The sequence below is a fragment of the Phaethon aethereus genome (genome assembly GCF_964289735.1).
Source record: "Phaethon aethereus genome assembly, chromosome: 8".
Taxonomy (NCBI): Eukaryota; Metazoa; Chordata; class Aves; order Phaethontiformes; family Phaethontidae; genus Phaethon; species Phaethon aethereus.
The window spans coordinates 4,796,970-4,808,970 of record NC_138584.1 but is presented as its reverse complement, the minus strand read 5'-3'; the positions used below and the strand labels follow the sequence as shown (position 1 = coordinate 4,808,970).

At 50.7% G+C, this 12,001-nt stretch overlaps 1 protein-coding gene across 1 annotated transcript in view; it reads right to left on the bottom strand.

The window, feature by feature from the left end:
* The window catches only part of PAPPA2 (pappalysin 2), a 91,446-nt gene that overhangs the window by 42,137 nt on the left and 37,308 nt on the right, over window positions 1-12,001 (bottom strand). The window contains exons 6-13 of the mRNA XM_082003105.1: window positions 10,596-10,717; window positions 8,657-9,149; window positions 7,954-8,082; window positions 6,177-6,268; window positions 5,722-5,915; window positions 4,390-4,527; window positions 898-1,033; window positions 440-656 (exon numbers count right to left, since the gene is read on the bottom strand). Of these exons, the coding sequence (XP_081859231.1) occupies window positions 440-656; window positions 898-1,033; window positions 4,390-4,527; window positions 5,722-5,915; window positions 6,177-6,268; window positions 7,954-8,082; window positions 8,657-9,149; window positions 10,596-10,717 (1,521 nt within the window). The remainder of the gene's footprint in view (window positions 1-439; window positions 657-897; window positions 1,034-4,389; window positions 4,528-5,721; window positions 5,916-6,176; window positions 6,269-7,953; window positions 8,083-8,656; window positions 9,150-10,595; window positions 10,718-12,001) is intronic.

Below are 12,001 nucleotides of genomic sequence, written 5' to 3'. Positions count from 1 at the left end.
GACGTGACGAGGAGACCGGGAGGGAGGGGGAGCAGCACAGAGAGGAGGAGGAGGAGGAGGAGGAGGAGGAGGGCGAGAGCTTCCTGCAGCGTGGGGAAGACTGGGATGGAGGGAGACGGAGCTCGTAAAGCACGTGCCTACATTTCAGCTTCAGCAGCGACCCTCGGCGAGGGGGCTCGGGTCTCTCGCACTCCTCTAATGCAGCTTTGTGCAGATGCACAGGCCACGCACAAAACCCGTTTTCCCACCTTCCCCCTGCAGCAAGGTACGCGGATCGAGTCTCCTTACACCGGATTCTCCATCAGCGCCTCAAAAGCCCCCCGAGAACAGTCGTGAAACAACTCGGTGAGTAGAGAAAACCTCCAGAACCGAAGCACAGAGCCACAGAGGACAGGAGGGCTCCGGGTGCCTGTCGGGAAGTGCCCCGAGGAGACTGTACCTGTAGGGCTGGTGGCCATGTCCCTCCTCGTCTTGTAGGAGGCAGATGGTGGGGCCGGAGCCAGGCCGAGCTGACGTCCGCAAAGCCACAGCTGCGATGCCCACGAGTGGGGAGGAGAAGTTGAGCAGCACTGAAGCAGCCCAGTGGGGTGGGTCCTCCCGGCTGTGGGTCACGTTGATGACAAGTGGGTTGTGCTGGCATGACAGCTCATACATCCCTGTGAGATGGGGCAGAAAAAGAAGCCACTAGCTCAGCTCCAGGGATGTTTTCTCTGCTTTTGATTTACCTCTTCTGCTCCCCCCCACATCCCAACAGACCAGCTTGGGAAGCAGAAGGTGCTGCAAGGAGGGACAGGGGACACCAGCACCCAACTCGGTGAGCGATGGCAGCAATGGCGGGGCCTCTGGTGTACCTGCTAGGACAGCACAGACTGGTGCCACAGCCCATCGGATGCTCACCCAACGAGCGGTTCAGCCCATCTATGTCGCTCAGCTGGACAGTCACCCGTGGCTTGCGCTGGTTGCTTGGGACGGTGCCATCAGAGGCCAGGAAGATCAGGAGGGAGGTGGGCACCACAGGTCTCTCAAAGCACACCTGGGAAGGGGGGGAGCGAGACCCTGAGAATGTGCATACCGAATACAGCCTTTCTGATCCCGTATATGCAAGAGCAAGAGGAAGAGGGAGTGTGGGGGAGACCAGGAGCAGGGTTAGGGGGTCAAAGACTGCAGATGTGCAGCGCAGCAAATGGGTGGGAAGAGAGAGAGAGGAGGGAAGGAAGGGTGCAGGAACACAGTCTTTGCCTTCCTAATTCCCCTTCTCCCTTTCACTAGTCTTCCCCCATATGTATCAGTCCTGCCTTGCCATAAATTTACAGCATCTTCCCAGCTTCCACATTTGCTGCTTTTAAAATTAAGCAACATCCGACCAAGACCTGAATAACCCCTTTTCCACCCTCCCTTCCCCAGGTTCTAACTCCCATCCCGCACAGTCAGGCAAGGAAGGTAGAGCTACCAGCCCTGCCATCAAAATATTTCCATTAAATAAAAAAAAAAACCCAAACACCACACAAATGAAGAACAGCCCTGATACCCAGAGTGACTGCAAACTGTCCGTCAGCCAACATGTGGAAAGATTTGTGGGAAGAAGTCCTGCCTGCTAGGAGACCCGACAGCTCCCCACTTGTCTACAGCCCCGAAGGCTACAGGAGGCAGCTGGGAAACTTGCGGCATCAATCATGGCAGGGCGAATGTTCTTTGGGAGTAAGAGGATAGAAATGTTTTTCTCCCCCACCCTGGTACCCCCCACCCAGTGCTGAGATATGTTTTGATCAAGATCCGCCCTTTGAAGTGTTTTTGTTGAATACCAGCGTGGAGGGAGCCCAGAAATTCAAGGCGAAGGTGTATTTTAGAGGAGGACAAGTCCTGGCTGGCCGGGCATAGCCCAAGGAGACTGCAGGAGTGGAGGGGACAACCACCCGATTTGCGATGGCAGCCCAGCCTCGGCGTGGTCCATGCCACGTCAGGCATTGCTCATGCACAGGAGCAAGAGAAAACCTTGGGCTTCACCCCAGGGCTCCCACCCTGCAGGGAGGTGCTCGGCAGCAAACACTCCACGAGCGAGTCCCCACCGACCACCTACATGTTCCCTTGGCCAGGGCTCGCTCTCATGCAGGGCTGGCCTGGCTGCAAGGAGTGGACCAGGAGGCTCAAACATTTTTATGTGGTATATCCCCATTGTCTCCCTTGGTGAGGAAAGTAGGAGGAGAAAGGAAAAGAAACAGGAAAGCAAGAAGGGAGGAAAGGAAAGCAAGAAGAGAAGATGAAGAAAGGCTCACAGCCTGCTCCGAGGAGCCCCCCAGGGCAGAGCTGCAGCTGAGAATCCCCAAGGAACTGACCGATTCTAACCTGGCCACCTGCTGCCTCTTCCTCCAAGCATGGTTCCTCAGAGGAGGAGAGATGGTTGGAAAAGTCGGGTGAGGTTTTCCCTGAGCTACACAGCTTAAGGTGGAGGGTTTAGTCTTTCCCAAGGACACTGGCCCCAAGCTAGACCAACAGCAGCTGACTTGACTAACATCGCAATTATTTTTTTCCTTTTTAATACATATTATGTACTTGGCCACAGCAGGCTCTCTTCTTAATTTTTCTCCCTCCCCTCTCCCCCTTTCTGTTTAATTTCCTGACTTGCTTACAAGTAATTTTGATTTCTCTCCTCCTCAGATACATTAGGAACCAAGAACAAAGCATGGGCAGAGATCTGCAAATCATAATGATTCCCACCTGCAGAGAGAGGCAAGGTGCATGGTAGGTGCTTCGTTAGGTGGTACAGATACACACACCTCTTGCCCCCCAGACCGCTTACAGCATGACCCAGCCTTTCCCTTGTTCGTTGGTACCACCTCTTGAGAAACGCTGTAGGAACCGATTCCTAACACCCGACGAGTTTCTTGGTGTGGCTCTAACCCGGGTGACACAGGTGCAACAGCTTTAAAATGGCCATGGGAGCTGGTGGCCACGGAACACCATGCACATGTGGGTACCCATGTGCATGAGCAGCACCGCTCCTGCCCAGGCAGGCGGCTGTGCTAGGCAAATTGTCAACAAGAAGCTGTCTTTCCTAACCCAATATGTTACCAATCAGGCAAACTATAAAAAAAAAAAAGGGAAAAAAGAAAACAGGGCATATTTATTACTAGTCCATAAATAATTTTATGGGTGGAAAATAATAGCACTCCTAGAGAGAGCACAGAGAACCAGTAATGAAAGTCTTTAATATAAACATCCATAGAGGAAGAGAACTGACCACAAGCTCCAATAAAACTGGAACACGCTTTAACCCCCGGTGAGAAGTGGAAAGCAAGCTTTCATCTAGGTAGGGCAGAAGGGGAGATTGCTGCTTTCTTGCTAGCAAATGAAGAAAGGAGGCACATTTGTCATGGCCAGAGACCGAGGCCGGGAAGTAGGTTGTGAGCACACAGACAAGGAAAAAAAAAACCAACAACAAAAAAAAACCAGTTCTTTGGAGAGACAGAGGGCCTCAGAGGCAATAGCCATGTTTATTGACTCAGGTTTGGTAATTCACCAAGTCGTCTGAGCATCTTGGGAAGAGGTCCTCTCCAGACAACCTCAAGCAAAGCAGGGCAAGGTGTCCTTCAAACTGCAGAGCAAGCAGCATGCCAGAGCCCAGCTTTCCAGTAACACCAGGCAACAGCCACGAAACCTCTAAACTGTGTCTGTGGTCAGAAAGTCAACACTGTAAAAATCACATTGGCCTAACCCTCAGCTCTCCTCTGCCCTGCTCCTCTGCCTGCCAGGACAGAGAGGTTTGGGAGGGCAGCTGGAGGGTCAAAGGCAGCCCCCAGCCGTGGAGGCAGCCCCCAAACCCCACTGGGCTGCAGGGCCAGCATCTTGGGCACAGAAGTGCCTCCTTTGGTCTGGAGTCACTGGGGGGGCAGGAGGACCTGCATGCCACAGATGATTGCTGTGGGCTCAGGGTGCTGGGGTGCTCAGGACCCCTCAGGATGGCAGAGATGCATCTGGTCTCTGTCACTCTTCAGAGCCATGGGGAACGAAGGCAACTAGGACTTTAAACACAGCTTGTGCCCACCCTTTGCGGGTGTAACAGCACAGCTTGACTGCAGGGAATAGTCAGGAGCAAGTTGTTTCTCAGCCTCAACACATTTCTGTGGGCTTCTGGTTTCGGGCACAGCCCTTCTCCTGGCAATCTGCCCCAGGTTGGGTTTGCGGCTCACAATGGGAATGGGGCAACTACATAAAACTCAGCCACAGGCATCTGGGGCTTGCAAAGAGTTCAGGAGGATATGAAGTCCTATCTGAGCAGTTTTTAAGACTGCTGTAACTCCTACAGGACAGAAAAGGATGGGTCTTTGTCACCAAAGTGCTGGGGCAAAGACAAGCAAATCCTTCTGTGCCTGACTACACATCCTCACTTACCTTGAGCCAAAGTCCCTCATTACCCAGCAGCATCCTCTCCTCGTTGGGATCCTGAGCATTGTCTTGGCTGGGAGTACAGGGGAACCAAGCAGCCAGGGAAAGGTCCTTTGGCACATCATGAAGGTGGGATTTACATACCTGAAATTTCAGATTTATTTAACCCAGAAAGAAACAAGGGAAGTGAGAGAAAAAACAGCACATACAAAACCTCAAGGAAGACTCAAATGTTGAGAACGATCCCAAGTTGGTTCCTAGCATGAAGGCAATTAGGATTTGGGTTCCTAAGCAGGAGTGACATCTCACCACTCACACATGTGCACAGAAGGCTCTTGCTATTTTGAAGTGCTGTAAATATGCTGTTTAAGCACCCCATGGTGTCTGTGGGGCAGAGTAAGAAATAATGAGCCAAGCTGTGAGGTGGTAGGTAAGACAACAGCCTCCTGATTGTGGCTGGGCTGATGAGATCTGAAGGTGTCATTCATTTGCCTGAACACCAGCCTTCTGTGCCATTCAATGCTCGATACTACCCCAGACATCCCTACAGGCCTGGCAGACAAAGCCTGGGAGATATGTGTGTCATTCTAATGAAGCAGACACCCAAGTCCAAGGCATCTCATTAGACATGTACATCTGGGCAATTTAATCATGCTGTAGGTGTCAAGAAGATTGTTCCTTATATCAGGTCAATAGAAATTCATGTATAAAGGGCTAAGTATGATCTCTCTACATGTTTCTTGCCCTTCTTCAGCTTGCTAGGAAAGAACATACACACACCATGTTAACACCGATCAGGCAAAATTCTGTCCCGGACCTCCAGGCCCTGCTCCAAAGCCCATATGAAAGATGGGAATTTTCCCATCAATTTTTCCTTGGCTTCAGATCAGAGAGTTTGAGCGCAGCACAGATGCTGATGTATGCATGATTTTATCCTTTCAGGCCCTGACCTTATAAGGTATTAAAATTACAGGCTTTTTTTTAAACCAACAGTGGGACTACTCACATGCTCAAAGTTGTGCATTTAGCTGGTGGGATGGGGATGGTCACTGTTTAGCAAACTGCATGGTCAAGAGAGGTGCTCCCTGCCTTGATGAAACCCCCCTCCATACACTGCAGTTCCTGGGCTTAGGGACTACTGAAAGAGGGGGGGTGAGAAATGTCCAGGTCTTCTACTGGCTCCCTGCACGGGAATATAGCGATCAATGAACCACTTCCAGAGCTGCTCTGAAGACTTCGGTTTTGCCTCAGTGCACTCTTGCAGCAGTGACTGCCCCAGCTTTACTGCATGGGCTTTGCTAGAAAAGTCTGCAATTTTTTGGCCATGCCTCCACTCACCTTCACAACAGGCTCTCCAGTGACCAGGGAAGCGGGACAGGACTTTGCATCCTGACGGGAAGCGTAGGCTTTCGCTGCCCACAGATCCACGTATCCATCAGGCGTGTAGGGACCACAGTCCAGGACACTGCTGGTCTTCTCAAATGGCTCACACACACCATCACCATCATGCACGTAGCAGAGACTTGGTTCCCCTGCAAGGAGACAAGTAGTAAGACCCATTTACAAACCAGGCTCCAGGTACACACATCTCCTCCTGTCCCAGGAGGGGCTTGCTGGCCACTTAGCCCTGGGATTTCCCAACTCAAGGGCCTGACAAGCTCCATGGATCATTCCAGCTGCAGACCCACATTTTGTTGCCGTGAGGTGCATCCCCCCCGCTCTGAAGAGCGATGTGAATAACGTACAGTTTTGACTCCTGCCTCAAAAGGATGTCTCAATCCATTTGGACTCACCGACACAGTTGAAGCCCTTTTCCTTTTTACACTTCCTGGAACAGCCATCTCCATCCAGCAAGTCTCCATCATCACATTCCTCCCCCAGGCTCCTAAGAGGACAACAGCCAGACATGTTAACACCACCTTTGACTCAACACTCCGGTGCTCCTGCCCAGTCTTGAGTGAGGACCCCATATCCTGGTTCGATTTCCACAGAAGCAGGGGGAAGAGGAAGAACCACATCTGGAATAAGAGAGAGGAGAGAAAACACCATATCTTGCCAGGGAATAAAAAGAGGTTGAGAACACAGCATATGAGAGAAGGCATGACTGTGCTGTGACTTTCTTTAACACCTGAGGCAAGAACTATGGGAGAAAATGAAGATATATACAATGGAGGAAGCAGAGGATCGAGCATCAGGAAGACTTGCTGCTAGAGAAAGCAAGTGTTGGAGAGGGCAGGAGGTTCTCAGGTAGGGTTGGTGTTTCAGTGGGAGCTGGACAAGGGGAGGCAGCACAAGGAAGAGAGAGAAGGTTAGCCCGAGAGGAGACAAGGATCATCCCTTAGCTGACATGCATGGCATCTCATGAGGAAAAATAGTCCATGCAGTTTCCTTGAAAAAGCTTTTGTCCCCATACTGCAGAAAACAGACCTGATGGGAAAAGCTGGCAGAAGTGCCTCAATGTGTACCTATTCCTCTGTGCACAGAGTTACGTATCCCAAAACACAAGGAGTAAAAAAACTTCAGACATATGTCTTGTGATGCTCACCCACCTCCACCTTCATCTAACACAAAAGATCCACTATGTTCCATCTTCCCACCTTTGTCTCACTGTTCCACACATGGTACAAAGGGAAAAAAACCAAACACTTTTCAGAGACAAAGCTTCCTGTATGGCCTTCCCCACAACAGCTCAGGAACAGGAAAGCTTGCCAAAAATCTTAGCTGCTATCTGCCCATATCTGCTCCTCTCACTTTTCTGTCAACTTGGACAACAGAGCCTAGCATGGTCGTTCACTCTCTCTGGTCCGAGTCTTCCACTAGTATGAATTCGTGCTAAAACCATGCCGGATTACCCCACTTCAGCAGCTAACCCTGCTGTAAACCGCTTTGCCTTGCTGGGTCTTGTACAATACCACAATCCCTCCTACACTTACTTCAGTTGCCCTTTTTCTTCACACTGTTAAGAAAGCTGTTTTCAAAAGAAAGTAATTGTGAGTAACCTGGAAGTTGAAGTCTGAAAAAGCTGAAATATGTGAAAAAGCTAAAATATGGAAGTTTGGCATAATTATCCCCAAACAGAGCAGGTGAACCACTGGACTCTCTCAATGTGGAGGTGGTACACCCCTCATTATTTGGGGTCTCTAAACAGAGACCAGACAGCTCTAAAGACACCATGCTGCATGGGACTCTGCTTGTTGTGGAACCCGCTCCTGCAGGACCACCACCATGTGCCCTATGCAAAAGGTTATATTGGCCAAAGGTGGATCCCTTTGGGGTCAAGACTCCACAACAGTTCACTGAGATGGGCCAGAATCCAAGCACTGCAGTCAAACCCGGAGGATGTTCAGGTTGGACCCCTTATCCAGACCATGCTTCTCAAAACAGACCATCTCCTGGGCACGCGGCATTTTACAAAACACAAGCTCTATAGTCCAGTCTGCCGGAGGGATTCAGTGCAGCATCTTCAGTCAAGTACCCATGGGTGGAGGACCAACCCAGTGCTTCCCTTTGGGGCAGGATGACCGGACAGCCTAAAGAAGCTCAGCTGAGAGCTTGGGTTTCTTGACTTACATGATCACCTTCCCATCCCCACAGTAAGGTGCTCCATGGACATGGACGAGCGGTGGGGAGGCTTCTCCTGAGGTCGCCCCAGAGACTGCCTGCACTTGGTAGCGGTACACCTGCCCAGGCACGACTTCCCTGCAGGAACAGAGAGGACTTGAACGAAGAGCAGGAGGGAACAGCCCATACATCTGCAACAGATTTGCTCACCGCAGCTCTAGAAATAACATGTTTGTGCCCAGGCAGTATCAGTTTGACACATGTCTTCATACTCTAAGCTGTCAGAGGCAGAGACTGTGGGAAGATGGTCTCTGCCAGGTCATGCAGAGGGGCCTGCCGCTTATTTCCCTAGGGTCTGAGCTGGGGAGAAGCTGCGTTAACTCAAACGATCATTTTACTGGACATGTTGATGGGGAAAATGTTTCCAGGTTTAATGAGTTCCTTCTAGTCAGCCTGAGCTCCTGGGCAAGGGAGGTGGGTCTGCAACAAGCTTCTTCAATGCTGAAGAAGGAATCTGCTCATGGCATTGCGCATGGTAATTCCCAGGAAGTTAAATTTAAATTTAAAAGTTAAATTCCTTTTTTTTTTTTTCTTCCAAAAAACCCAAACCACAAGCAAAACCATCCAGGGATTCAAAGGCAGGACCTGAGGAGGTAATCAAAACCGTCCCAGCCACCCACTCAGCCTGCAACAGAGCAGCCTCATCACTCACGTGTCGACAAACCAGCAGTGCGCCTGCGCCGGCGCGGCGGGGGATCCATTTGCAAACGGGGGGTCACGGAGGACTCTGTACTGGATCAGCTTGCAGGAGGAGCAGAGCGAGCTGTGGGGCATGGAGGTCAGCAGAGCCGTGTCTATCTCCATCCTTTCGTCAAAGGTGTAGATTTTGACTCCAGACACCTTCTTAGGGATGTTGAGCTTCACGGTAAAGGGGACATCACAGAAGGTGTCCAGGGGGCCCAGATGGATGGACTCCCCCTGCTCTGTCAAGACTTCGATGTCAGACAGCGCCTTGGGAGAGCCTGTGGAGAGGTACGTGGTCCAGAGGGTGAGGGAATCGGGGTAAACGGGGTGCAGGAAGCGCAGCTCCAGGATGCAGCCATCTGGCTGGGGGCACGGCACCGTCATGTTCATGTGGTAGAGGTGGAGCTCCGGACTCCATGCCTGCAGGCTGGGCTCACAGGGCTGATCCACGTCTGGGGGCCCTGGTCAGGGGGGATGAGGAGGAGGCTGGTAAGAACTCAGTCTAAAGCAAGGCAGAGAAGCCGCTCTAGAAGGCTGTTCCTCCACCAGGACGGTACCCAGGCTGACCTCAGATCCCCAGCCTGCCTCCCCAGGGTGGTGGATTAGCAGTCAGCAAGAGAAATGTAGTGTTGGGCTTTCAGTCTCAGAAAGAGTCACTGGAATTCATCATCTTGTAGTAGAAGTACCCTTGCCTTCATCAACCACTGCAAGCATTTCTTCGGGCCCAGCACCAATTCAAAGCCTGCTCCCATTTAATATTGGATTTTGGATTAATATTAATTTATGGGTCTTCCAAAACCCATCAAACCTGTCTTTCTCTCATGAGACCAAACATGCACTTGTGATAACTGCAGGTCACGCATAGGAGAAAACAACATCCAATAATTCAAGAAGCAGTTTTAATTTGCCGGTGAATCAGACAGGCGGGGAAACAGGGACCACTGACAATAAGTGAGCTAAGCTTTGATTTGTTTGGTATCACTGAGTATGCACAAATTTGATTATTTAAGTTGACTTCTGCCTCCCGCTCAACTTGCAATGCTAGCAAGAGATACTTAAAGAGTTCTCAGACCCAGAATCTCAGCTACATCCCGACACTCCTGTTCTCAAAGCACGGGCTACATGCCAAAGGTGTAATAATGTCCAAACTGCACTTTCTCAGCCGTCACCTGCGCACATTTTCAGTCAACCTCAGCAGCAGATGTACAGAACTAACAGATCCTCTGTCCCCACATGGTTCAACAGCAGCATGTCCACTAGATACAGTCCATGGGATCATTTCACCTGGTCTCCTGCCTCCTCTGCTGTGCCCTTGAAGGAGTTGAGGCAGCGTGAAAAGCTCAACAGCTCCTATGGCAGCTGCAGGGCCTTGAAAGTCACCACTGTGCCCACAAGATGGGTCTCTAAACTAACATCTGGGTCTCAGCACAAAAGAAGTTAACACCCTGCTGTTCACCTTGCCAGCGAAGAATGGCATCCAATGCAGATTGCCCAGGACTTGGTACAGGCTCAGTGGGACTGGGCAAGGAGACCCTCTTGCTTCTTTTGCACAAGGCTGCAAAGCCTGTGAATGCCCCTGAGGTTTTGGATGAGGTCCCAAGAGCTATGTTGTAAGACTTTCATTTCAATGAAAAGCCCCTCACTTTGACCCGTACCTGTCATTACACCTTTCTGTGCGATGACTGGGGTTAATATTCAGGTATCAGTTTGTTTGTCCAAAGCCAGCTGGAAGTTACGAGGTATGTCCTGGCCACCTAAAAGGTCCTTCCTGCACTAAAGAGCCTCTGCAAAGGGGAGACAACTCACTCTCTAAAAGAAAAAAAAAAGCTTTTTTTTTTTTTTTTTGCCAACAAGATCTCACCTCTCTTCAGGGGATTCACAGCTGGGGAAAGAGAGGAGACATTTACCTTCTGCTTCTTCTGGGGTCCAGTAGCCCGAGGAATCACAGACCCGAGGAGAAGAGGCCTCGTGCACATACTGACGGAAAGTGCCATCCTCTGCACAGTCGTCACAGAGCGTGTCCTGCTCCCTGCAGACAGAAGACAAAGGCGTTGGCACGTCTAACCATGACCAGTTAGTTTTCCATTCACGTTTGTCTAGGTGGGACTAAATGGGAAATTGGAAAAGCAAAGCTAAGCTTTCAGGAAGCCCCTGGACACATTATCCTGCTTGAAATAAGCTTCAAAGACAGGAAAATAAGAGTGACCGTGGGACAAGCTGGGTTTAATCCCTTCTCTTCTACACGCTCTCTGGAGAATCTTGGATGAGCCACTGAATTGCCTGTTCCCTACCCATGAAGTGGAGCTAAGAGACTTCACGCTTCCCAGGGCAATGCCTCTGCAGTTGGGTGGGTACACTTGGGTCTATCTCTGCTAAACCCCAGGGTCAGGTTTTGGCTTGCATCACTACTGTAATGCAAAACAGTCACAATAATGTCAATTAAAGGGGGTCCCACTGTGCTCTCCAGGAAGGAAAAAAGGCACTTTTCTGTGCTAAGGGTCAGCCTCAGCCCCTTTCCTTGACCAGTTCATCCCAGGGATGCAGGACCCCCCACCCTGAACCAGCTCCTGAGCCCGTTATAAGTGAGAGGTGGGGGTGGATCTGAAGACCCAGCGCCTGCCTTCTAGACCCATGTTTTCCTGCTCCCAAACCACTTCATTCCCCACCAAAGCAGTTTGGATGACTCAAGGCCACCCAGCACTCAGAGGCTCTCAAGCCTGGGGGGTGACAAGCACACGTTCTTGTTATCCCTGGGCAAAAGGACCATCGTGGAGAGCACCAGTTCTTTCAAAAGGCAGCAAACACTGACCCGAGAGTGTCCCAGCTGCCCTCAACCAGCACTTTTCTTTTAATTGCAAGAGACAGCTTTGTGAAGCAGCTTTAAGACAAGTTCAAGAGCTCTTTAACATGTTCTTATGGTCTCATAATATAAACATAGACCTAAAGCCTGGTGGAAACCAGTATGTTTTAGTGAAAGGGGCTGATAAATACAGGCATTGGTGGTGTATCCAGGTCTTGGGGAGGAGGAACACAGCCACTCGGCGCTCAGGGCCACGCGCAGCTCGCCAGCCAAACAACTCTGGTTCCTCAGCATCGTTCTTCTGGCTTGAAAAGTTTCCTGACTTACCCCCAGTTAGTTACACCGTGAGTCTGTGACAGCGCTGGGAACGAAACCCAGTTCTTGCGGTTCGAGCTCCCTGACTTAACCACAAGGCTGCATTTCCTCCTGGTAAATAGCTATTTTATACAATAAGTGCTAAATGAAGCTCATTTTTCATTCCGTGATTGCACTCCGGGGTTTAAGAATTGGCAT